Source organism: Vipera berus (assembly GCF_964194415.1).
Source record: "Vipera berus genome assembly, chromosome: 6".
In the NCBI taxonomy this organism is placed as follows: Eukaryota; Metazoa; Chordata; class Lepidosauria; order Squamata; family Viperidae; genus Vipera; species Vipera berus.
In genome coordinates this window covers 90134313-90161824 of record NC_138208.1, presented here as the reverse complement: position 1 = coordinate 90161824, position 27512 = coordinate 90134313, and the positions used below count along the sequence as shown (strand labels likewise).

The following is a 27512-nucleotide window of genomic DNA, read 5'->3' as shown; positions in this document are numbered from 1 at the left end:
AGGATTGTGGGGTCCTTGCTACTCTGAGCTTGGTGGTCTTCTTGCAGACGTTTCATGACCCAAGCAGGGAACATCATCAGGGCTAGAAGGGAGGGGGGTTTGTGGAGGAGGAAGAGGAGGAGGAGGAAGGACTGTGGGGTCCCTGGTGCTCTCTCAGCTTGGTGGTTTCCTTGCAGACGTTTCATGACCCAACTAGGGAACAACATCAGGGCTAGAAGGGAGGGGGGTTTGTGGAGAGGAGGAGGAGGAGGAGGAGGAGGACTGTGGGGTCCTTGATGCTCTCTGAGCTGGGTGGTTTTCTTGCAGACGTTTCATGACCCGACTAGGGAACACCATCAGTGCTGGAGGAGGCTTATCGCTAAGCAAACTTCGCTCCCTTCCAGCACTGATGACGTGATCTAGTCGGGTCATGAAACGTCTGCCACAAAACTGCCAAGCGGAGAGAGCAGCAAGGAAAAGAAAGAAACGCTGTTAAGCTTCCTTAGGAGACAAAAAATAAATAAATCAAAAATAGGTAGAGGTAACAAGACAGCAGACAAACTATTCAAAGAAAGCCTGCCTGCAGCAACAGGTTACGAACGAGAGAGCAGAATTTTACTCTCCCTTAAGAATATTTTCCGACTTCAAAGGGCAGCGCTTGGGTGGTCGAGGCCCTTGGGCAGTCGGACAACGAAACTGGGGCGATTAAAAAAGGCAGGATTTTTTTTTAGGCCCGTACGACCAGGCCCAGCATCCCGAAAGGCATCCCAGAATCCGCTAGAAAGCGAGGGATAATGACCGAAGCAGAGCTGGACACACTATAATGCAAACTACACACAATGCTCGAGTGGAATAAATACTACACAATGCACGCTCAGCTGCACAGCCACAGTCACAAATCCATAAAGAGAGACATTTCATCTTTTCTTGGGAACAGAATACGCAGGATTACGGAATCGGGGGGAAAGGAGGGGAAAAAGCCCATGGTCGACTTAGTATTAAAATGGGTCCCCTAACCAGGGGTGGGGAACCTTGGCTCTTTTGTGACTGGTGGATTTCAACTCCCAGAATTCCTGAGCCAGCATGGGGGAAGTATAGCCCCCTCATGACTCGTGGACTTCAACTCCCAGAATTCCTCAGCCAGCCATGCTGAGGGGAAAGGGAGAAGTATCCATGCTTAGCCATGCTGGCTCCGGAATTCTGGGAGCTGAAGTCCACGAGTCATGAGGGGGCCATAGTTCCCCCATGCTGGCTAAGGAATTCTGGGAGTTGAAGTCCGCGAGTCATGAAGGGGCCATAGTTCCCTCATGCTGGCTAAGGAATTCTGGGAGTTGAAGTCCACGAGTCATGAGGGGGCCATAGTTCCCCCATGCTGGCTCAGGAATTCTGGGAGCTGAAGTCCACGAGTCATAAAAGATATATAGATATATAGAAGTTAGATATGTAGATACAGATGATAGAAGAGATATGTAGATAGCTATAGATAAGATATATAAGAGATAGATGATAGATATATAGAAGAGATAGATAACATGATAGATGATATAGAAGAGATATAGAAGAGATAGATGATAGAGATGATAGACAGATATAGATATGTAGATACATAGATAATAGATGATAAGTATAGAAGAGATAGATATACATAGATAGATAAGATATAGATAGGATAGATGCATAGATAGATGAATGGATAAGATATATATAGATAGATAGATTGATAGATAGGTAAGATAGGTAAGATAGATTAGATAGATGGATGCATAGATGGATGAATGGATTAGATAGATAGATAGATAGATAGATAGATAGATAGATAGATAGATAGATAGATAGATATTAGATAGACAGACAGACAGATCCCATTTTTTGAAGCATATTCTAAAGGAGTATTTGTTGAACCTCAGATACTTGAAGATGAGTGGACTTCAACTCCCAGAATTCTCCAGCCAACAATGCTGGCTGGGGAATTCTAGGAAGTGAAGTCCAACCATCTTCCTTCCAACTGCCCCAGTGAAGAAGCACTGCTCTAAGAGGTTGGGAACAGCCTGGGGTCTTGGGAAGTCCTCTGGAGATTCCGGCCAGCTGCTCCTGGAGACCCCAAAAAGCGGGACCAGTCTCTCCTCTAATTCCGGGGGGGGGGGAAATCCAATCCCCTGCTCCTTACCAAAACACCCCATAATTTTAAACATGAGCCGGCTGCCTCCCCTACCTAATTACCCAGCGGTTGAAAGCAATGAAGGATCCAGCCGCAAATCTACAACTTGCACTTAGCCAATTAGGAGCAGCTAAACAAACCAGAGGCAGGCAGTCGTCGCAGCCCTGATTAAGCCAGTTCGCGAGGGTGGGAAAATTGTATAGTCCTGCACCACCGTGGCCGGATTTGACACCCGGGACCTGCGTTCCGCTCCTGGTGACTCATTTTTAATTCTCACTCACAAGCTGGAGGAGAATGGCTTGGGGGAACAGAGGTGGTCCTCGGCTTACGACCCCCAACGGAGCCCAAAAATCACGTTGCTAAGTGAGACCACTTTGCCCCGTTTTCACCACTTTTCCCGCCACTGTTCTTAAAGTCGATTGTGTTGTGAATTGAGCAGGACGTGCAAACCGACACAACCTAAGTATTCGGGAAAGGTTAAAAAAAAAAGTCTAAATAACATGTTCTAGTATCTCCTAGAACAGGGGTCTCCAACCTTGCTAACTTTTAAGACTTGTGGACTTCAATTCCCAAAATTCCCCAGCCAGCTTTGCTGGCTGGGGAATTCTGGGAGTTGAAGTCCACAAGTCTTAAAGTTGGCAAGGTTGGAGACCCCTGTCCTAGAAAATGCGCAGAGATCCAAGCCTGTTTCTAAAATAAACCACCATCAGAAAAAAAAACCCACAAGGATTTTAAGCGCCTTGAGCAAAGTGGGAGTTTTGATATACACACACAACACACACTTGTCAACTGACAAAGACATAGTAACCAGCGGGGTGCCGGCATCTGAAACTGGTGGGTGGACTTCTTCAGACAATTTTCGCGCTTTTGTTCTCTCCCCCCACCACCACCCCTTCCTCAAAATATCTCAACCTATTTTTAAAAGAAACCTGAAAAAAATTAATCCAAACGGCCCAGAATTAAGTGTTTCTATCAAGGACAGGCAGATCGGTCGGGGATTCTCCAGGAATAAAATCCGCCGCTGAAAAGGAATCAAATCTTTTTTGGAGCACGTACAGATTTAAGGATGTATGAATTCTGGGAGAAGAAAGAGTTTTCATGGACACTAGGCTGGGTTCACACATGCAAGGGTTATGGTTTGTATTAACCGGGTTTACTTAAGCATCAAAGCCTAGAGACGGTCCATGGCATTAAGCTGTAACAAGGGGGATCCAAAACACGTTGAAACCCAACTGCTCCAAATGTTAAGAAGGGCAAAACAGGCCGTTTCTAATATTTTTTGGGGAAAATATCAAGCTCAAATCATTGTGTTCAGGGCTGAGTTAGGACAGAAACAGAAACGTGCCCTCAATGTTAAAAATAGCTAGTTTCACACCTTCATTGTGGCTATTCTGCACTCAAAAGTAGGGAAGGGGATGCTTCAAATTCAAACTGTTGTACTCCACCCCTCTTAAAAGTAGCCAAGATTGGGACCACGCCGACTTTAGAAGGTGGATAGCAACTTTTAAGAGGGGTGGACTTCAACTCCCAGAATTCCTCAGCCAGCCTTTGACGATAGGTGGACTTCCAACATGCTGGCCGGGGGAATTCTGGGAGTTGAAGTCCACCCCTCGCGAAAGTAGCCAACACTGGGACCCCACTGCCTTACAAAATTGGACGGCAACTTCAAGAGAGAGGTGGACTTCCAACTCCCAGAATCCCCAAGCCGGCAGGTTGAAACCCACCCATCTAAATCAAGCCGGAATCGAGGGGAATTCTGGGAGTTGAAGTCCGCACGTCTTAAAAACGGCCAAATTCAGAGAGACAGAGGGGGGGGGGCTAGCAATAACTGTTCCAAGTCCACTTTGTCTTAAAAGTTGCCCGGGTTGAGAAGCGTTGCTCTAAACCAAGTTAGGTTTCCAAACTCGGTCTGATGCCGGAGCGTTAAAAAGTTGCAGCGGGCGACATCCTTGTCTGGAAATTTCTCCTGCTAATTAGCGAGAGTCAAAGGCTTAGCCAAAGCGCTCTCCTGGCCCCCCGGGCTTTCCAGATTAATGATCAAAATCGGAGGTCCCAAATTACCACCCCCCGCCTGCCTTCGTCGGGGGGGGGGGAGGGGGACACCCACTATCAAGGGGGGGGGTTGTCTGTTGTCGCCCCCCCCAATTTCAGATTTCTTTCTCCTCCTAGCTTCCAGGAGTTCAAATCTCACCCCACGGACGGAGGGCCAAAGGCCACCGGCCCGCTGAGCGCACAACCTTGATTGTTTAACCAAGCAACACACAACTTGGGACTGGCAAAGTCTTTGGGCCTTGGGGCATCTTGAGAGGGAGTAGAGGTATCGCCATGAGCCACTTGAGCATCCCGGCGTCAGTCATCGGAAAAAAACAAACAAACCACACAAAACCCCACTATCCCAGCAACAGGACAAAAGTGTGTGGGGGGTGGGTAGGGGGGGGGAAACAAAACAAAACGGCAAGGCTTTCCTCCTCCTCCTGTGTGAACGGAGCTTACAGAAAGCTTGCGGGGAGGCTGGGCTGTTGTTTTCCAACTGTTATTTTCAACTTGCTTTGCTTTTTTTTTCTCCTTCACCCCCTTCTCGATAAGCTGGTAGGAGCAAGCAAACCCTAATAAAGAGTATTTGTAGATCGGGGTTTAAACTATGGGCACCTTGGGGCTCTCTGAGCCGTTTCCTTGTAGACGTTGCGTGACACAACTAGGTAACATCATCAGCGGGAGGAGGAGGAAGAGGAATGTGGGGACTCTGATGCTCCCTGAGCTGGGTTATTTTCTTACGCACGTTTCGTGACCCAACTAGGCAACAGTCAGTGGCGGAAGGGAATGGGCTTGCAGAATGGAGGAGGAGGAGGAGGAGGAGGAGGAAGAGGAGGAGGAGGAGGAGGAGGATTGTGGAGACTCTGATGCTCCCTGAGCTGGGTTATTTTCTTACTCACGTTTCATGACCCAACTAGGTAACGTCATCAGTGCTGGAAGGGAGCGGGGTTTGCAGAGAGGAGGAGGAGGAATGTGGGATCCTGGATGCTCTCTGAGCTGGGTGATTTCCTTGCAGATATTTCATGACCCAATTAGGTAACCTCACAGGGGCTAGAAGGGAGTGGGTTTGCTCTATCTGTTTACACACTCGAATCAAGCAGTAAAAAAAAACCAAAACAAACCCTAATCATACCCTAAGCTACCAACTCAAGACAATCAAGCTAGCAACAAACAACAGCCTAACCAAGGAACCACCCAGAAACCCCCATCAAACACAGACAGGGCAAGCCACTCGGATATAACAAAGAGCGGAAACCTCAGACTCCCCTCTTGCTAGATGGTGTTACCTAATTGGGAAATAAAAAGGTCTGCAAGAGAACAACTCACCCCACTCTCTTTTCCTACTGATGACGTTACCCTAGTTGTCTTATGAAACGTCTGCAAGAAAAGAACCACCACCCCTACACCTTTCTGGCACTGATAATGTTACTTGGTTGGGTCATGAAACGTCTGCAAGAAAACAACCCAACTCAGAGAGCACCAGGGACCCCTTTCTTTCTTTTTCTTTCTTTCTTTCTTTCTTTTTCTTCTTTCTTTTTCTTTCTTTCTTTCCTTCCTTCCTTCCTTCCCCCCCCTTCCTTCCTTCCCCTTGTCCTCCCTTCTATCACTGATAATGTTACTTGGTTGGGTCATGAAACGTCTGCAATAAAACAACCCAACTCAGAGAGCACCAAGGACCCCTCTTTCTCTTTCTTTCTTTCTTTCTTTCTCTTTCTTTCTCTTTCTTTCTTTCTTTCTTTCTTTCTTTCTTTCTCTTTCTTTCTTTTTCCTTCCTTCCTTCCTTCCTTCCTTCCTTCCTTCCTTCCTTCCTTCCTTCCCCTTGTCCTCCCTTCTATCACTGATAATGTTACTTGGTTGGGTCATGAAACGTCTGCAAGAAAACCAGTGGGCTGAGAGAGGACCCAGGACCTCACACCAAGCCAGCTCCGCCATCCGTTTGGGGGCTGACGGGCGCTTCCTCTCATGTTTCCATAGCCTGAAGACTTGAGTGCGAGTCGTAGCACTCTTTGGGGAGACAAGAAGAGAGGGGCCTGGCTGGGGAATTCCAGGAGTTGAAGTTCGCACGTCTTAAAAAGCGGCCAACAGTTGAGAAACACCGGGTGAAAATCAAAGAAGGAAGTGAAGAGAAGTGAAATCGGAGGGATTAAGATAAACAAAACGACTGGGAAATCAGCGCTTCCCCCACTGAAGGGTAAAAACAAGCAGGAAGCCACGTTCCCCGGTTTAATCAATAAGCGTTAAAGTCCAAGCAACTTCATTCTGAGCTGGTGATGTTCCACAGCACCTTTCACCAACTTGGCCCTCCTTAAATGGGTCGGGACTGCATCTCCCAGAATGCCGTGCAGCATATTCTCCAAAGCCCCTGAAGGCAGGGCAAGAAGCAACGGATGGAAACTAGTCAAGGAGAGAAGCAACCTAGAACTAAGGAGAAACTTCCTGACAGTTAGAACAACTAACCAGTGGAACCACCTGCCTCCAGAAGCCGTGAATGCTCCAACACTGGAGGTTTTTAAGAAAAGACTGGAGAGCCATTTGTCTGAAATGGTATAGACTAGAGTTTCCTGCCTGAGCAGGGGGTTGGACTAGAAGACCTCTAAGGTCCTATTCTATTCTATTCTATTCTATTCTATTCTATTCTATTCTATTCTATTATTCTATTCTATTCTGTTCTGTTCTGTTCTGTTCTGTTCTGTTCTATTCTAATTCTAATTCTAATTCTACTCTATTCTCCAAAGGCCCTGAAAGCAGGACAAGAAGCAACGGATGGCAACTCATCAAGGAGAGAAGCAACCTGGAACTAAGGAGAAATTTCCTGACACTTAGAACAACTAACCAGTGGAACAACCTGCCTCCAGAAGCCGTGAATGCTCCAACACTGGAGGTTTTTAAGAAAAGACTGGAGAGCCATTTGTCTGAAATGGTATAGACTAGAGTTTCCTGCCTGAGCAGGGGGTTGGACTAGAAGACCTCTAAGGTCCTATTCTATTCTATTCTATTCTATTCTATTCTATTCTATTCTATTCTATTATTCTATTCTATTCTATTCTATTCTATTATTCTATTCTGTTCTGTTCTGTTCTGTTCTGTTCTGTTCTGTTCTATTCTAATTCTAATTCTAATTCTACTCTATTCTCCAAAGGCCCTGAAAGCAGGACAAGAAGCAACGGATGGCAACTCATCAAGGAGAGAAGCAACCTGGAACTAAGGAGAAATTTCCTGACAGTTAAAACAATTAACCAGTGGAACAACCTGCCTCCAAAAGTTGTGAGTGCTTCAACACTGGAGGTTTTTAAGAGGAGACTGGACAGCCATTTGCCTGAAATGGTCTAGGGTTTCCTGCCTGAGCAGCGGATTGGACTAGATGACCTCCAAGGGCCCTTCCAACTTTGTTGCTGTTGTTGTTGTTGTTATAAGTTCGTAACCCGGTTATTAAATGAGTCTGGATTCCCCATTGACCTGGCTAGCCAGAAGGTCGCAAAGGAGATCACGTGACCACCCCCCCCCCCGCTCCCCGGGATACTCTGTCATAAATGCGAGTCAGTTGCCAAGTGTCTGAATTTTGATCAGGTGGCCCCTGGGATGCTGCAACGGTCATTAAGTGTGAAAAACGGTCGTAACTCCCTTTTTTCAGCGCTGTTCTAACTTTCAACAGTCACTAAATGATCCTTTTCTCCTTTAGCTAAAGCTTGAGAAAAAACAAACCAGGATCAGACCTGGTTAGCCCTCAATAGCAATGTGCGATTTTTCGAGCAAATCCAGGGTAGCTCGCAAACCACCGTTTCTGGCTCATTACTGTGTTTGAGTCCTTCCAAGTGGTTGATTCCACAATCCACGCCGACACAAAAACATGGGACTAGATCTCTCGTGATCTTTCCTGCCTTCACACCACCCACCATCAGGGATCGCGGACCGGGTACATCTTGAAAAAGGCAGCTGTCCCCAAAATCGAGGCTCTTGCGTTTATTTTTTGAGAGCAAAGTCTTCGCCTTTCAACTGCAGCGTTTTTTGTTTTTTAAAAAAAGATGCATTTCACATACCTGATGAATGCATTAATTGCTCTCATTCAGCTCCTGCTCTCCACTTAATTAGGCTGAACCCCCCACACACAAACAAAACCCTTATTATAAAACAGACGAGAAAGGAAAGCTTGGGGGGGGGAAAAAGAGCTTCAGACTGCAAGCTGCTCTAAGCCAATTCTTATTAAGCCATTCCGGCCCCAAATATCCATTTTAATGATATTATAAGTAGATGCAGCCCTGTCTTCCAAGTCTGCCTTTGCAAGCCTAAGCTTCACGGGGACACACAATCAAACTGACAAAGCAACGACGGTGAATTTAAAATCAAAGGCCAGAAACTCAGGAGAACTCAGCAAGTTGATTTTTTTTTAAAAAAAAAATTCTTTCTGTTTTTAAAGAGCAACAAGGTAAAATCTAGGAAAGCTGTGATTCGTGCACAGCTGAGATCACATAGGCAATTAATCAGCGCGCTCAGACAACTCATTAATCGCAGATTAAAAATATGAATCTTTAATCAGGGCTGCCCCCTCTGCGAAAAGATCTTCGGCGCTTACCATACCGTTACAAACACTCTTCTACACCATCCAGACAAATAAACTTGGGCCGCGTTAGCTGCGCTTTTACAAACAAGCAGACACAAAATTGGAGAAACAATTCAAATTCAAAATTCGGAGGGCCAAAAAAATGACTTGTCAGTAGATAACTCAGAAACAGGTTGATTGACTTGTATCCTTCTTCAATACATTCCGTCTCATTTAAACATCCTATTGTTGTTGTTATATTTTTTTTTTTAAAAAGAGAGGATGTGATGTTTAGGACGAAGCCTACTAAATCTGGGAGGTTTCGGATAGCTACGGCTTGATTGCATGACTATTTTGTTCCACAAGAGAGAAAAATAAGAGACAGAATTTCAAAGTCTGACTCACGCGGGCTATCTCGTGTCATCACAATCGAAGCAGAAACGTTGCACGAGGAAGGCCGAGCGATTGTTAAGAATCCAAAAATCCGAAACATCTCAGCGCTGGCGAAGCTTCTCCAAGGATGCGGCAGCAAAGAGGGCGCCACGCCCAGCGTGCCCACCAGACCAAAGCTGGATTCGGCTCACCAGGAAACGCCCAACGCACGAGTCCTCGACTTACAATAATTTGTTCAGCGACCGTTCGAACGTTACAACGGCACCACCGGGGGGGGGAGGAGGAAAAAGCAACTTAGAACCGTCGTTCACCCTGACGACCATGGCAGCATCCCTCCCCTTGGTCCCACGATGAAAATTCAGACGCTTGGTAAACTGATTCATATTTATGACGGTTTCAGCATCACATTTACGACGGTTTCAGCCAATTCAATTTGGGAAGCGGGATTTCACTGAACAACCGTGTGGCTAACTTAACAACTGCAGTGATTCACTTAAGAAGCGTGGCAAGGAAGGTCGCACGAGGGGACAAAACTCACTTAACCAATGTCTCACTTAACAACAGAAATTCTGGGTCATAATTCGAGGACTATCTGTACAAGCCACCAATGGTCTTAATTTTCCTTCCCAAACCGGATGTCCTCTAATAAATATGATCTATTCTTCTTTCACAAATTAACTCCTCTCTGGCGTGTTTCTTTTTTTTCCCCCCCAAGCAAATAATCCAGAGACTCTTCTTAGGTTTTCAAAAACACACACACACAAACACACACTCTACTTCCAGGGTGCCACGTGAAAACACAAATTTTAAAAGCCACCAATTCTATGTAGGGATATAACTTACAACAGTTCATTTAGGGATTGTTCAAAGTTACGACGGCACTGGAAAATGTGACTTATGATCGTTTTTCACACTTATGACCGTTGCAGTGTCCCCATGGTCACATGAACAAAATTCGCCCACATGGCAACTGACCCATCTTTATGACGGTCGCGGCATCCCGGGGGGGGGGGAGAGGGATCACGTGATCCCCTTTCGTGACCTTCTGACAAGCAAAGTCAATGGGGGGAGCCTGATTCACTTAACAACTAGGTTACTAACTTAACAACTGCAGTCACTTAACAATTGTGGCAAGAAAGATAATAAAATGGAGCCAAACTCACTTAACAGCTGTCTTGCTTAGCAAAAGAAATTTTGACTGTGGTTCTAAGTCGAAAGATAGATAGATAGATAAGATAGATAGATAGACAGACAGACAGATAGATAATCCATCTCGATACATAGAGATAGAGAGACAGACAGAGAGATGATAGACAGATGGATGGCAGATGGATGGATGAAACGAAGATAAACATGGATGGGTGGATGGATGGATGGGTGGATGGATGGAAGATAGACATGGATGGATGGATGGATGGATGGATTGAAGGAAGATAGACATGGATGCATGGATGTTTGGATGGATGGATGAGAAGATGGATGGATGGATACATAGATACACAGACAGAATTGATGGATGGATGAGAAGATGGATGGATGAGAAGATGGACGGATACATGGATAGATAGATAATGGATAGACAGACAACAGACATAAGACAGTGATTGGATGGAGGTGTGTGTGTGTGTGTGTGTGTGTGTGTGTGTGCGTGTGCTGCTTAAGGTTATTAGAAGTGGCACATGAAATATTAAAAAATAAAAGCAGAAATGACAAATCCTTCTGGGGAAAGTCCATTAATATGTGGGTGAAATCTCTCTCGTCTTCACCCAGACAGAAAGACCCACCTTTCCGGAGACCTCAAGCCATCCAGGATGGTACAACTGCTGGAACACAGGGCCACATTTTATATCTAAGGTTTAGGTCTGTGCCCATTATAAAGAATATATACTTAAGTTGTGTGCTTAAGAATCCTTCGGCTCTTCCACGGAAGTCAACTCCTGCCCCAGACACGTCCAAAATGCGCCCTCCAGAGCGTCGCAAAGAATTTCAACAGTTTCACAGTCCAGGAAAATGCAGCCAATGTGCGCCACTAAACAAATACCACAAATGAACAAAGAACCCACCTTTCTCAGATGGGGGTGCACACGGAAAGCTAAATCTCATCCGGTGTCGCCTTGTCCATTTTTGCCCCGTTTTGCAGGTTGAGGACATTTTTACCTAAAGCACGTTGCTGGAGTCACGCAGACACACAACACAATTCATTGTGCATAAGTAAGAGAGTCCATTGCATAATTTCCTCTGCAGAAAACACTTTTTGGGGTGGGGGGGTGGGGGGTGGAGAGATGTCAATCTCCTACAGGTGTTCTTGGCTTACAACAATTCAATTAGGGACTGTTCAAAGTTACAACAGTGCTGAAAAAAAAACACTTTCTCCCCCACACTTAACGAATGGTGCTGCACCCCCACAGTCACGTGACTTGCATTTGGATGCTCGCATTTATGACGGTTACAGTGTCCCAGGGTCACGTGATTCCCACTTTTGCAACCTTCTGGCAAGCCAGATTCACTTAACCACCGAGTTGCTAATTTAAAGACTGCACTGACGAACAAATGCAACAGGAAAAGTTGTAAAATGGGGAGAACGCTAAAAATATACAGATAAATTTTCGACTTATAGCCAGCATTTGAGGTTACAACTGCACTGGGGGGAAAAAAGGAACTTATGGCCGGTCCTCACACTTATGACCATCACAGCATCCCTGTGGTCACCTGATTAAACCTCAGGGGCTTGACAACAGGCCTGTATTCATGGAAGGTCACGTGATCGTCCTTTGCAACCTTCCCAGCCAGCTTCCGCCGAGCAAAGTCAATGGGAAGAAAGGCAGATTCACTTAAAGACCATTGGATTCGCTTAGCGACCACGGCAAAAAAAAGAAGAGGAGGAAAATCAGGTGTGACTCGCTGCAAGCCCCTTGCTTTAGCGATGGGAAATTCTAATCCCAATTGTGGTTGCAAGTCAAAGACAACCTGCTTGCTGCTTTTTAGGATAATAATGATGATGATGATGTTGGAAGGGACCTTGGAGGTCATCTAGTCCAACCCCCTGCTCAGGCAGGAAACCCTATCCAGGGGTAGGCAACCTGGGCTCTTTTATGACTCGTGGACTTCAACTCCCAGGATTCCTGAGCCAGCCATGCTGAGGGGAAAGGGAGGCTTCCAAGCTGAGCCATGCTGGCTGAGGAATTCTGGGAGTTGAAGTCAACGAGACATGAGGGGGCCATAGTTCCCCCATGCTGTCTCAGGAATTCTGGGAGTTGAAATCCATGAGTCATAAAAGAGCCAAGGTTGCCTTACCCCTGAACTAGAGGGTTGTCAAGTTGTGGGAACTGGGTTTGTTTAGTCTAGTGCAGGGTTAGGCAACCTTGGCTTTTTTTATGACTCGTGGACTTCAACTCCCAGAATTCCTGCGCTGAGGGGAAAGGGAAAGGTTTCCAAGCTGAGCCATGCTGGCTCAGGAATTCTGGGAGTTGAAGTCCACGAGTCACAAAAGAGCCAAGGTTGCCTACCCCTCCTACCCTATGCCATTTCAGACAAATGGCTGTCCAGTCTCTCTTGGATTAATTAACACAATAGCAGGGTTGAAAGGGACCCTGGAGGTCATCTAGTCCTACCCCCTGCTCAGGCAGGAAACCCTCTACCATTTCAGACAAATGGCTGTCTAGTCTCTTCTTAACAAAGATCTTCATGGAGCTTTCTTAACAATCTGTTCCTCTTTGGAATAATTGGAATTTATTCTCACTCCCATTCCAGAGAAGAGAAAAGGAAGAACGGTCTAAAACTGTCCCTTTCCAAGAAAAATGGACTCAAATAAGCCTCAGCTTGGTTATCCTCTGGATAAGAAAACCCACGTAAACTTACAACTGGAATATACAGTTATGTCCTCAAGTTACAACAATTCGTTTGGTGACCATTCCAAGTTACAAGAGCACTGGAAAGTGAGGTACAACTATATTTCACGGTTATGACCATTGTAGCATTCCCCACGGTCACGTGATCAAAATCCAGACACTTGGCAACTGACTCATACTTACGACGGTGGCGGTATCCTGAGGGGGGGGAGGTGTCACGCGATCCCCCTTTGCGACCTTCTGACAAGCAAACTCAATGGGGAAAGCCGGATTCACTTCACAACTTTCGTTACTAATTTAATAACGGCGGCAGTTCCCTTAACAACGGCGGCAGGAAAGGTCGTAAAGTGAGGCAAAACTCACTTTTCACAAATAATCGCACTAAGCCGAGGACGGAAGTCCACCACAAACCCAAGGCTCGCACAACAGATTTAACTCTTTGCAGCCTAACTTTCCGGATAGATACGAGGCACAAAAAGTCCTTTGAACTTTCTGAGTTTACAACCGATACATCCCAGTTCCTGAAAAAAGTAGCTCAGAGTAAAATGGAATTAAGGATAGCACCAAACAGCTTACACCAGGGTCGGTTTGATTTTGCGGTGAAGGCACCAGGCTAGAAAGGGGGAGATGATGAGTGGTGAGTTCTAGTCCCGCCTTAGGCACGGAAGCCGGCTGGGTGACTCTGGGCCAATCAGCAGGAGACGGTGAGTTCTAGTCCCGCCTTAGGCACGGAAGCCGGCTGGGTGACTCTGGGCCAATCAGCAGGAGACGGTGAGTTCTAGTCCCGCCTTAGGCATGAAAGCTGGCTGGGTGACTTTGGTCCACTCCCTCTGCCTCAGGCCAACCCACCTCACAGGGTTGTTGTTGTGGGGGAAACAGGAGGAGGAGGGTATGTTGGATATACATTCGGGAGAAGGGCGGTATACAAATAAAATTAATAATAAATAAATAAATACCTTACCTTGAGTTATTTTTGAGAAATAATAATAATAATAATAATAATAATAATAATAATAATAATAATAATAATAATAATAATAATAATTTTATTTGTATACCACCCTTCTCCCGAAGGACTCAGGGTGGTGTGAACAGGGCAATACATGTTAAAAGACAAGAATACAAAAATTAAAAGAGATTAAACAAGATGCCCAAAAACTACAGTATAACAATAAGTTAAAATACATAAAAAGCAATAAAACCCAAACCCATCAGGCCAGGCCGGCTTGTTCAAACATAATAACGGCGGGACATAAATAAATAAATGCCTCTTTGGATTCAAGATAAAAGAGGGCCACTAGACCCTTGCTCAAAAAAAAAAATCAGCAAAGTGGCTGATTAAGAGTTTGAGGCTTTGGAAAAAGTGCAGAGAAGAGCAACTAAGATGATCCAAGGCCTGGAGACAACCTTGGCTCTTTAATGACTCGTGGACTTCAACTCCCAGAATTCCTAAGCCAGCATGGCTGGCTCAGAAATTCTGGGAGTTGAAGTCCTCGAGTCATGAAGGGGCCATAGTTTCCCCATGCTGGCTCAGGAATTCTGGGAGTTGAAGTCCACGAGTCATGAGGGAGCCGTAGTTCCCCCATGCTGGCTCAGGAATTCTGGGAGTTGAAGTCCAGGAGTCATAAAGGGGCCGTAGTTCCCCCATGCTGGCTCAGGAATTCTGGGAGTTGAAGTCCACGAGTCATGAGGGGGCCATAGTTCCCTCATGCTGGCTCAGGAATTCTGGGAGCTGAAGTCCACAAGTCATGAAGGGGCTGTAGTTCCCCAACGCTGCCTCAGGAATTCTGGGAGTTGAAGTCCACGAGCCATAAAAGAGCCAAGCTTGCCTACCCCTGGCCTAGTCTAAAGAAGAGAAGAAATAGGGGAGACACGCCAGCAGTCTTCCAATATCTCAGGGGCTGCCACAAAAGGAGGGGGTCAGCTTATTCCCCAAAGCACCAGAAGGCAAGACAAGGAGAAACGACGGATGGACACCTAAGCGAGGAGAGAAGCAACCTAGAACTAAGGAGACACTATTTATTTATTTTTTTGGACAGCGAGGACCATTAACCAGTGGAACCCCTTGCCTCCTGAAGCCGCGGCTGCTCCATCGCTGGAGGCGCTTAAGAAGAGACTGGACAGCCACTTGTTCCAAACGGCACAGCCTCTCCCGATGGAGCAGGGGGGGCTGGACTAGAAGACCTCCCAAGGTCCCATCTGAGCCGACGGCTTGCAGGCCGCACTTCCCCGGCCCCAGCTAAAGCCTTGACCTGGTACAGATTGTTCTGGCTGGCTGGCTGCAACCTTCAGCCCCCCCCCCCACCTTCCCAGCCCCCAGCTCTGGTGTATAAACACCCTCTTGTTACACACTCCCATCAGCTGTTTGGGCTGTTCCAACCCAGGGCTCAATTTCCGGGTAGTAACACGACAGCCAATCAGCTGTTTTCTAAGCTGAGCCCAGGGCCTTTTTTCTTTTTTTTGCCTGCAAAGACTTTTTCCAAAACAAGCAGCTCCTTGGGCACTTCCGGAGCGGGGAAGGGAGGGGATCCACGGGGGAGGGGGTGGGGGGAGGAAAGAAAGAAGGGACATTCCTTCACTTCACAGGACCCCCGGTCCAAATTCCCCCAAAGCTCTCCAAGAAAGGGGGGGAAAAACCAAACCAGAGAGTTGGAAAACTTTTTTTTTTCTTTTTGTAAAAAAAAAAAATCATAACAATTGCACGCATCGGCTCCCAATCTCCACGTTAATAAAAAAAAACAAAACACCCGAAAGGGGAAGAAAGCTTGGGAAAGCGGGCTTTTAACTCAGCCCAATGCAAGAAGACCCAAAGGAAGAAGGGGTGGGTGGGTGGGGTGTGTGTAAGGTAGTCCCACCGGTTGCAGAAGTGTGAAGCACGGGGCACAAACGCCCGGCTGCTTCTTCTTCTTCTTCTTTTCGGAGGTTTGCACAACTCTCCGGTGTGTGTGAGAGAGAGAGAGAGAGGAAAAAAAAAGCCTCCTGAAAAAGCAGCCCGGGCTGACTCACAGCTTCAGATCGTGCAATTTACCCAGCTGAGGTTTTCCTTTAAACATGGGAAGAAGTTTTAAAGCCCCGTGATGGAGGAGGAGGAGGAGGAGGAGGCTGGTTAACCAACCTCACCCTCTGGGCTGCGAGGAAAGGGTGTACACGAGGCCTTGGCCCAGCCAGAGGCAAAAATAGGAAGGCAGTGTGTGTGTGTGTGTGTGTGTGTGAAATAAAAAAAATCACCCCAAACTAGCAGAGAAAGAGAGAGAGAGAGAGAGAGACACACACACATAGTTCAGGCGGCTGGGCCTGGCAAGCCACGTCTGTATTTCCTACCCACACCCCGTTGTCGCTGCAAAGTCAAAATACTGGCTTGCCAGCCCAAAGTCAAGATTATAGGGCGAAAGGGCTGTACTTTTTTAAAAAATTAAAAAAAAAGCAGGAAGGGTAGAAGGTAACCAACAACAAAAGAAGAGGAAGAAAACAGGTAGCGGTTAGGAGAGAGAGCGAGAGGATGGCCAACGTTATCCAGAAATCAAGTAAGATTCGGGGGGGGGGGGGGAAAGAGAGCCTCGTTTGGAACTAAGCCTGGATCAAAATCAATGACACTTCCTAAACATGGTTAGATTCAGGCCCGGGGTTGCAAAGGAGCCGAGAGAGGCCTGCGTCAACCTTAACTAGACAAGACAGTGAACCCGGGCACAACCACAGACAACAAAAGAGAATCTCTTTTGCCATTCCACAGACACACAAACTTGCAGGGCCAGGAGAAATTGGCTTGGCTCACTTAAAAAATACCCCCAGGATTATATAATAAGAGGCCTGGTCAGAGAGCTTTTTTTTTTCCTTTTTTTCTCTTTTTCCCCCCAAAGGATCTCTATGGTTCTTTTGTTGAACAGGAAAAAAAACCAGCAGCTAATCGTCCACGGGAGAGAGAATGCCAGGCTATTCCCCCCCCCTTTTTTTTTTCTCTTCCTCCTCCTATCCACCATTGAATTAAATAGCCACCACACCACCGATATGCCACACGAAATCTCACGTATACGTATTTAACAGTTCCTATTCTTTTGTCTCCAAAAGAAGAAAAAAAAGCTCACTCTGATCTTTTAACATCACAAGCCACAAAAGTGAACGGAAAGAGGTGGGGGGGGGATCGGTAGATGAGAAAGACTAGGGCAGAGCGGGGCCTCGTCTCCCCAGGACCTAGCTGCCTTTTCAAAAATTTAGATATAATGAGATATATTTTTTTTTTGTCACCGAACAGCTGGAGCGCTAAGCCTTCTTCTCCCCAACCAGCAAGAAATTCACCATCCAATGCAATTTGTTATTTGAGGGAGGACAGGCATATGCAATTCCAGGATAAAAATAGCTTTTGATTCCAGCCACTTCCTAATTATTAAAAAAAAAAACATTTTCCAAAAAAAAAAGGGAGATCGAGGCACGTTATCAAAGAAACCGGTCTGGTTTTTGTTTCAAACAAAAAAAAAAACACAGCGGAAAAACTAGAAATACAAAACGAAAACATCACGCGCGGCCCATAAAAATTAACAATTTGACCCCAGCAAACCCCAATCTAAATAAGTTTGTTTTATCCTCTCCCAACTAAATGCTATTTGTAAACATTCTCCCCCCCTTTTTTTTTTTACATACCTAATTCCTTCCCGATTAAATTCTCTCCGGGGAGAGGTTAACACATTCAATAAACATCTCCAAGTGCATTTGGGCCCCGACTCTCCTCAATTGCAACCAATCTGTCTTTTCCTCCCCACCACCTGATAAACAGGACAATTAACACAACAATTCTACAAGCCACCATAATAATTCAGCAGCTCCCCCACATCCAAACACACCACGATCAAATCTTATTAGGCCAAGACCGAAATAGGAGAAAGAAATCCTAGATTCTTTAGAAAGAAATCTACAGCAAAGTGTTACATAAACAAAAAAACAGCAGCAAAACGAGGAGGGTTTCGGCATCCTTTCAAGCCTGGTTTAACCATAGCTAGTCTAGGCACACTAACCAGGTTTAATTTCTAACATTGCCCCCCACCCACCCACCCAGCTTTTATTTTTTCTACCGGTATCAGAAGCTTCCCGAACAGCAGCCTAGAAACTAAATTAAGGAATTAGTAACAGACGTGGATCATCCGATATTAACTGTCAACAACCTGACAACCCCCCCCTCCCCAAAAAACCTGGTTATCCCCAACTAATTCTGGCCTGTAGCCACCCCTCCTCCATCAGGCAAGGTTCAAACTAGCTGTTGAGGGTGGAAGCTGCTGGAGGGAGGGAGGGAGGAAGGGGGGGTATTATTATATTATTGATATTATTCTTATTCTGAAATGGACAGTTATGCTCTCCCCCCCCCCAAAAAAAAAATAAGCAGTGAGAAACTGGTGGAGTCCAGCAGACAAAAACAATCGTAATAAATAAGACCAGCTTTTTTTTTTCCCCTTTGCCTCCCTCCATCCTGGTTTGTTCAATCTAAGATAAAAATTCTTTGGCAATGCCTCCACCACACCAAGAGGGGATATCGAGGACAATAAAATGTCCCCCCCCCCAGCCGAGACTGTGCGATTAAGGAGAATTGCGATTTTATTTTATTTTTCTCACCGTCCCCCAAGGTGGTTTCTCTAGGGGGGGAAAAACCGGCGTTAGGGGGGAGGTGGGCAGCTGGTGGCTGGGGGATAGGTGGGGTTCCATTATTTGCTCATTTGTGAGGAGGGGGGGCAGTTACACCTCAGCAATTTCCAGGGAAATGAGGGGTGGGGGGGTGGAAGGGAAGGGAAGGAGAGAAAAATAAAATAAAACAAGCTCTCTCTTTGCAGGCCAAGCCAAGAAACGGGCTTGTTGACACTCTTTACAGGAGGGAAAATGTCTCCTCTTTTGGGCTGGGGAGGGGGGGGAAAGATAGGCCGAAGCCCACCCCTCCCCTATCCCGTTCAAGGGGGAAATAGGAAGGTCCCCGCAATTGAGGGGGGGTTGATTTGGGGAGGGGGGCTTCCTCTCGGGAGGACTTGAGGCCTTGGTGGGTTTGCCCCCGAAACCGGATCTTCCGGAAGGAATTGAGGGGGGGGGGAGCCCTCCACTTTCTCTCCTTCGAAGAATTCCTCCTCTGGGGGGGCTACCTTGAGAGGGGGACCCCTCCCCCTTTTTTTAAAAAAAAAGGGGGGGCCAAAGAAAAGCCCCTTTCCACCACCACCACCACCCCCACTTTCCAGCTCTCCGCTTCCTCCTCCTTCACGGCTGACCCCCCCCCCTTCCTCAGCCCCCTTTGCAAAGCTGGGACCCTCGTTCCCCCCTCCTTCCCCAAAGCAAATTTGGCAGCCCCCCCCTTGCAAAAGGGGCCCGCTTCTCCCCTCTTTGGCAGGGGTGGTGGTGCAAAGGCTATTGGGGAGGGGGAGGCAGGCTCTTTTTTGGGGGGGTCCAGGGGTTTCCATTCAACTGGGAACCCCCCCCCCCCAAAAATATATATATATATCCTGGACAAACCCCCTCCTCTCCCTTTCCCTGCTTCTGCAAGCCCTCCTTCCCCAGTTGCCCCCCCCCCAAAAAAAACTCAGAGGCGGGGGGGAGGGCAAGGGAGACCCCCTCCTTGTCCTCCTCCCCCCCCCATACACAGCCCCCCCCTCCTCCAGGAAGGATACAGCTTGACCACGTCGGTGTCCATCCGCCTCTTGCCCGGGCTGGGGGAGGACATGGTGCCCCCCCGGCCGGCGGCCCCTCCCGGGCGGAGTCTCGAGCGGCGGCGGCCTGTCAGGACCCCTCGGCTCGCGGGGACCGGGGGGGGGACGCTTCGGCGGGGAGGGGGCCCGCGGTGCGCCTGCGCGGAGGCCTCCCTGGCGGCCCCTCCCTTCGCGAGCCGGCTCTTCCTGCCCCGCGGCTGCCCCCCCCCCGCCGCCGCCGCCGCCTCTCGGTTCTTCTTCTTCTTCCTCCTCCTCCTCCTCCTCCTCCTCCTCGGCCGCCGCTTCCTGCGCCCGCCCGCTCCCCAATCGCCGCTTCTGCCTCTCTCTCTCGGCCGCTCGCTCGGCTCTGCCAAAGGCTCTGGCTTGGGCTCCTGACGTCACCCACAGTGACCTCACCGCCCGGGGCTCGCCTGATTGGGCGGCGGGGAGCCACGCCCTCCGCTGGGCGGAGGCTTTCCCCCGCCGGGCATGCCGGGAGAGGTAGTTCCGGCGCTTGCTGCTGCTGCTGCTGCTGCTGCTGCTGCTGCTGCTCCTCCTCCTCCTCCTCCTCCTCCTCTCTGCAAACCTCACTCCCTTCTAGCACTGATGATGTTATCTAGTTGGGTCATGAAACGTCTGCAAGGAGACAGCCAAGCTCAGAGAGCACCAAGGATCCCACAGTTCTCCTCCTCCTCCTCCTCCTCCTCCTCCTCCTCTCTGCAAACCTCACTCCCTTCTAGCACTGATGATGTTATCTAGTTGGGTCATGAAACGTCTGCAAGGAGACAGCCAAGCTCAGAGAGCACCAAGGATCCCACAGTTCTCCTCCTCCTCCTCCTCCTCCTCCTCCTCCTCCTCTCTGCAAACCTCACTCCCTTCTAGCACTGATGATGTTATCTAGTTGGGTCATAAAACATCTGCAAGGAAACAGCCAAGCTCAGAGAGCACCGAGGATCCCACAGTTCTCCTCCTCCTCCTCCTCCTCCTCCTCCTCCTCCTCCTCCTCCTCCTCCTCCTCCTCCTCCTCCTCCTCTCTGCAAACCTCACTCCCTTCTAGCACTGATGATGTTCCCTAGTTGGGTCATGAAACGTCCGCAAGGAGACAGCCAAGCTCAGAGAGCACCAAGGATACCACAGTTCTCCTCCTCCTCCTCCTCCTCCTCCTCCTCCTCCTCCTCCTCCTCCTCCTCCTCCTCCTCCTCCTCCTCCTACGGCCTGGCACCTGTTCCAGGCCTCTCCCCCTGTGGAGGCGGGTTCAGACCCAGCCGGTCCTCGACTTGTGACCTCCCCGCGGCACAGATTTTCCCGTCACTAAGCGAAACCTTCGGCTTGGGCCCGTTTTACGACCCGCCTCGCCGTGGTTGTTAAGTCAATCGCTGCAGCGGTTCAGTTTGCAACAGAGGGTCGCTAAGTGACGCCGGCTTCCCCCCGTTGACTCGGCTGGTCCGAAGGAGGCAAAAGGGGGGGGGTGTCGCGTGATCCTGGGAGGCTGCGGCCGTCGTAAATAGGGGTCGTCAAGCGTCCGGATGTAAATCACGTGACCGTGGGGATGCCGCAGCGGTCATAAGTGCGAAAAACGGTCCTCAGTCCCTTTTTTCAGTGCTGTCGTAACTTTGAGCAGTCACTAAATGAACCATGTTCAGTCAAGGGCTGCCTGTACACCCCTCGCCCTCTTTTTCTTTTTTTTTTTTGAGGCGAAGCTTCTTTAATTCCTTTAACTAACTTCCTGCTCCCAACCACTGATTGCACTTTGGACTCAGCCATCCTCCACAAGTTAACTACCAGCCAGTTCCTCTGGGCATGTGTAGAGTGCCCGGGAAATGGTAAGAGGGGGAAATCCATCCATCAAGGTGGGCTCTGGGATTGCCCGGCCCATCAGCCTCATCGTGTCTTAAAACCTCATGATTTGAGTTTTGGCAGGCAGGCAAGAGGGCCTCTGAGCATACGACGAGTGCCGGCCTTTTCCTCAGGCAGGGGACACCCTCTTATTAGGCAACTAGGCTCTGTCTGAGGGGTGGGGGTGGGTGGGCGCCAGACCAACTGGCCAATATCAAAGTGGCTTTTGCAAAAGACCCGTTTTGGGGATCACACAACCGATTGCACCTTGGTGTAGTTGCATATCCCCGAACTGCAAAATGCAAAATCTGAGCAGGGCAAATGCTTGGTTAGCCCAACACTTTTCCGATCAATTGCCCAGGTATTTCAGTGCAAAGTAACACACACAGACACACACACACAAAAGCATTTTGCATTTGAGTTGAACCTCCAGTGGGCACCGCCTGGCCCTTTTGGAGCAGGGCGAAATTGCCAATCTGGCATTCGAGGTCTTCCGTCCTCAGCCACCCGATACCTGGGGGACCCCAAGACCCTCTCCCCAAAATGTTGGCTTTCTTTCATGGGGTTTCATTCCTCCAACTGCTCAAGATACCAGCTACCCCCCAAAATTGGCCCTGTCAAGGAGGAGAGTCAGCCATGCAGGGTCAAAAAAGCACCAACATTTATTTATTATTTATTATTGGGATTTATATGCCGCCCTATCTCCCGAAGAACTCAGGGCGGCTAACAACAATAACATATAATAACATACAACATGACAGAAGCTCCACCTTTTTTGTCTAGAATAGAATAGAATAGAATAGAATAGAATAGAATAGAATAGAATAGAATAGAATAGAATAGAATAGAATAGAATAGAATAGAATAGAATAGAATAGAATAGAATAGAATAGAATAGAATAGATGGTGATGGGAATAGAATAGAATAGAATAGAATAGAATAGAATAGAATAGAATAGAATAGAATAGAATAGAATAGAATAGAATAGAATAGAATAGAATAGAATAGAATAGAATAGAATAGGAGTAAAGTAGAATAGAGTAGAGTAGAAGCTGGAAGGGACCTTGGAGGTCTTCTAGTCCAGCCCCTTGCTCAATAGAGTAGAGTAGCAGTCGTAAGTGTAAAAAATGGTTATAGGTCAGATTTTTTTTTAGTGCAGTTGTAACTTTGAACAGTCACTAAATGAATAGTTGTAAGTCGAGGACTATCTGTATCCTAAAGAGATATTCAATTTCCCATTATTGGAAGTTTTTAATCAGAATAGAGTTGGAAGGGACCTTGGAGGTCTTCTAGTCCAACCCCCTGCTCAGGCAGGAAAACCTATGCCATTTCAGACAAAGAGTTGTCCAATCTCTTCTCAAAAGCTTCCAGTACTGGAGCACCTGCAACTTCTAGTGGCAAGCTGTTCCACTGGTTAATTGTCCTCACTGTTAGGAAATTTCTCTTTAGTTCCAGGTTGCTTCTCCCCTTGATTAGTTTTTTGTGGCAGCCCCTGAGATATTGGATGACTACCATGTCACCCCTATTCCATTTTTCTAGCCTGGCTGTGCCCAATTCCCGACATCGCTCTTCATATGCCTCCTTAAGTAACACCAGCTGCCTGCAATTAGTGCAGGTTCGAGTCCCACCAGGCTCAAGGTTGACTCAGCCTTCCATCCTTCCCAGGTAGGTAAAATGAGGACCCAGATTGTTGGGGGCAATTAAGCTGACTTTGTAATAATGCCGCTTGGGGTGTGTGTGAAAGCCCTAATAAGCAGGCATATACATAGAATGAAGGCTACTGCTAAGCTTGTAAGCCGCCCTGAGTCTTCGGAGAAGGGCGGGATATAAATGGAATTACCGTAAAATAAAAAATAAAATAAATAAATAAAAAATATGTTTTTGTCTCCAACCTCTTAATCATCTTAATTGCTCTTCTTTGCACTTTCCCCCCAAAATCTCAACATCTATTTATTTTGTAACGTGGGGAGCAAAACTGGACGCAGCATTCCAGGCGTGGCCTTGTTAAGGATTTATAAAGCGGCGCTAATATTTCACATGATTTTGATGCTGTGCCTCTGTTTGTACAACCGAGGATTGTATTAGCTTTTTGGGCTGCTGCCGCACACTCCTGGCTCATGTTTAAGGGATTGTCCGCTAGGAATCCAAATTCCCTCTCACAGTTACTGTTTTTGAGCCAGATCTCACCTAATCTATACTTATACCTTTGTTTTTTTTTTCCTGCTTACCTGTAAAACCTTGCTTTTCTCCTCGTTAAATTTCATCTTGTTGGATGTTCTCAAAAGTGGCTCACAATGAACCAAGGACAAAATATAAGCAGGAAATTAACGCAGCACAAAATTGACATAATTTAGAAAGCACGGGCAGGAAAAAATAAAATTAAAATAATTCCTTGGGCATCTACCTCCGGTCCTTTCGCCGCGACCTCAAAACTTTTCTCTTCCATCAGGCTGACCTGGATTGGTGATGGGTTTTTAAATACGTTTTAATTTTTAACTGTAGTTAATTTATTTTGGGGCTGTTATTTAATTCGTTTTTTAATTTTTGTATTGTTGTTTTTTATTGTTGTAAGCCGCCCTGAGTCCTTTGGGAGATAGGGCGGCATATAAGTCCCCAAAATAAATAAATAAATAAATAAATAAATAAATAAATCTTACAGGCCCGAATCAAAAAAATCTCCAACAGGAATTGGATGTGGCCCGTCTAGACAAAAGAAGGACTAGGGGGGGACATGAAAGCAGAGTTCCAGTATTTGAGGGGCTGTCACAAAGAGGAGGGGGGGTCCACTTATTCTCCAAAGCACCAGAAGGCAGAGGAAGAAGCAAGCAGAGAAGCAACCTGGGATTAAGGAGAAGCTTCCTGACAGTGGGGACAATTAACCAGTGGAACAGCTTGCCACCAGAAGTTGTGGGTGCTCCATCACTGGAGGTTTTTAAGAGGAGACTGAAATGGTGTAGGGCAGGAGTAGGCAACCTCGGCTCTTTTATGACTCGTGGACTTCAACTCCCAGAATTCCTGAGCCAGCCATGCTGAGGAGAAATGGAGAGGTTTCCATAAGAGCCATGCTGGCTCAGGAATTCTGGGAGTTGAAGTCCACGAGTCATAAAAGAGGCAAGCCCTGGTTATAGGGTCTCCTGCTTGAGCAGGGGGTTGGACTAGAAGACCTCCAAGGTCCCTTCCAGCTGTATTATTATTAATTGAGAGATTCTGGGAACATCTGACTATATCTCTTTTGGCAATGCAGACATTTAGCAAGAGGGTGTATGAAGGCAACCTGGTTTAAATAAAAGATGTCTTATTAAAATCATAACAGCAACACCTGCCTGCGTCTTAAACACTTGCAAACGCCATGTGAACATGGTTTGTTTATGAGCTGCTGGAGGGCTAGGCGACCTTCGCTTGGATGCAGGTTTAAGAGGAAAAGATAAATGCAGGCTTGTTATCTCCCTATGCCATAAGCTAAACATCTGCAATACTCCCTCGCAGGGTTTCCTCTAAGCTTCTTGCCAAAGTGATAATGGGAAGCTGAGTCTCTCGGATCGGTCTGGAAGGAGCAAACTGGAATGAACCTGGCTTGTGAGTCACCAAGTTTGCAGAAGCCAGGATTCCTCTCTGATTGTGGCACGTGGATGAGAAGGGCCTAATAAAGTGGAAACGTGCAGCGATGCCAATCAATTCACCTTGGGGCAAGCTGCAATCAATGCACCTTGGGGCAACATTATACTCTAAGCCACAAAGTGGGTTAGCTTATGGTGGCTTATCACAAATGTCTGCTTAATGTTTGCCTCCCGACAAGATTCAATGAGTTGTTTGGATGAGATTGCCTGTATTGTACCCAGATATTATTTTGTTAATGTTTGCAGTCTTTCCCTACAGCAATCTTTCTCAACCTCCACAATTTTATCAGGTGTGGACTTCAACTCCCAGAGTGCCCCAGTCTGCCTTACTGGAACCCTCCAAGGATGTTGGATTCCACTTCCCAGAATTCCCTGTCACAGACTGTAGCCTCCAGTCCCCCTAATCACCTTTGTTGTTCTTTCCAAAGTCTCAACATCTTTTTTATATCGTGGCGTCCAAAACTGGATGCAATATTCCAGCTGTGGCCTTAGCAAGGCATTAAATGTGTTCTGTTGTAAGAGGGGAAATTAAGCCTGAACAGAAATCACGAAAATAGGATGCATGGTGAACTAATGAGATGATGGTTATAAGAATAATACAAGCTGATAAAAAAAATGTTATACATAGATGTTATCACTACCTGTATAAATATGAAAAAGTCTATATTTAATCATTCATATATTGAAAATATTAAGAATTATATTTGTTTAAGTTTAAAGAAGGGAAGGTCAAAGAAATACTGCATCCAGTTTTGGTCACCATGATGTAAAAAAGATGTTGACACTCTAGAAAGAGTGCAGAGAAGAGCAACAAAGATGATTAGGGGGCTGGAGACTGAAACATGTAAGGAACGGTTGCTGGAATTGGGTATGTCTAGCTTAATGAAGAGAAGGGTGAGGGATGACATGATACCAGTGTTCCAATCTCTCAGGGGCTGCCCCAAAGAAGAGGCAGTCAAGCTATTCTCCAAAGCCCCTGAAGGCAGGATAAGAAGCAACGGATGGAAACTAACCAAGGAGAGAAGCAACCTAGAACTAAGGAGGAATTTCCTGACAGTGAGAACAATTAACCAGTGGAACAACCTGCCTCCAGAAGCGGTGAATGCTCCAACACTCGACGTTTTTAAGAAGAGACTGGACAGCCATTTGTCCGAAATGGTATAGGGTTTCCTGCCTGAGCAGGCATTGGACTAGATGACCTCCAAGATCCCTTCCAACATCATCATCATCATCATCATCATCATCATCATCATCATCATCATCATTATTATTATTATTATTATTATTATTATTATTATTATTATTATTATTATTATTAGTTCATTAATGGGCTAATTATGGAATTATCAAATTTGTTCGTTACTGGCTGTTAATTAATTATTATTGATGTTGTTTCTAAGCATGTGGTTTGTGGAGGTCATCTAAGGTTACGTGCCACCTTTCCCCGCCTGGTACACCTTCAGGGCATCATTTGCGGAGTTTGAGTAGAGCGAAGATGGCGTAGTAGGGCCAGCCTTGCAAGGATGAAGAAATTTCTTTGGGACTCAGAAGATGCTCCTCAAGAACAGGGTGGAGATGGCAGGGCTTGGCACACGTCACGCTAAGCCTTCTTGCAGTCTGTTCGACAAACTACAATTGGACGGGGTTCACACACGGTAAATTGGGGTTTCTAGCAGCGATGGAGACAACATCCCTATTCAACCATTCATCTAGTCATTTAGTGACTGTTTCAACGTTACAGTGGCAGACGAGAAAGCGAGTCATGACCGTTTTTCACACTTGCGACCGTGGCAGCGTCCCCGTGGTCACGTGATCAAAATTCGGACGCCGGGCAACCAGTTCATAGTTACGACAGTGCCAACGTCCCGGGGGTCACGGGGATCCCCTTTTGAGACCTTCCGAGAAGCCATATTCACTGAACCGCCGGGTTACTAATGCATTAACTGCGGCGGTTCCCTTAGCAACTGCGGAAGCAAGGTGGGAAAAAGGGGCGAAACCCACTTAACAACCGTCTCGCTTAGCAAACAGAAGTGGTGGTCATAATTCAAGGACTACCTCCACGGTGGACTGTTTAAATGTGGTAAGACGGCCGGAGGCATCGATGTGTGAGTTAGATGCCAGTCCGTTTATTTCATAAATAAATAAATAGAATAAATCAGCCTTTTCCAATGTAAGGGTCAGCAGCTGCCCGAAGAATTTGAGGTTCCAAGGGGGCAAATCGGGAGGCTGAAGCGGAGGCTTCCAGCTCAAACAGAACTTTATTTGGCCAAGTGACATTGCTGGGTGGGACACTGTCCAACACGCTGGCAGCTGCGTGCAGAAGTACCACCCCATGGTCAGTTAGGCACTTCTATTTATTTACAGGTAACAACCAATCACAAGGTGACACTCCTTGGCACCACAGAATGTTAACCAATCATCTTTCATTACTTTCCCGCTCTTTCCCCTGTCTCTGGGTC

The 27512-nt window shown here is 47.0% G+C and overlaps 1 protein-coding gene across 2 annotated transcripts in view; it reads right to left on the bottom strand.

Annotated features, from left to right (window-relative positions):
• UBE2H (ubiquitin conjugating enzyme E2 H) overlaps window positions 1–19933 on the bottom strand; it is a 61027-nt gene extending 41094 nt beyond the window's left edge. Inside the window, exons 1-2 of one of the 2 annotated variants that reach the window (XM_081331475.1) lie at window positions 19582–19933; window positions 18013–18040 (exon numbers count right to left, since the gene is read on the bottom strand). Coding sequence is in view for 1 of the 2 variants with exons in the window: in XM_081331474.1 (XP_081187600.1) it covers window positions 19582–19634 (53 nt within the window). In the remaining variant the exon portion in view is untranslated. The remainder of the gene's footprint in view (window positions 1–18012; window positions 18041–19581) is intronic. The other variant, XM_081331474.1, reaches the window with a different exon arrangement.
• Window positions 19934–27512: the final 7579 nt, after the last annotated feature.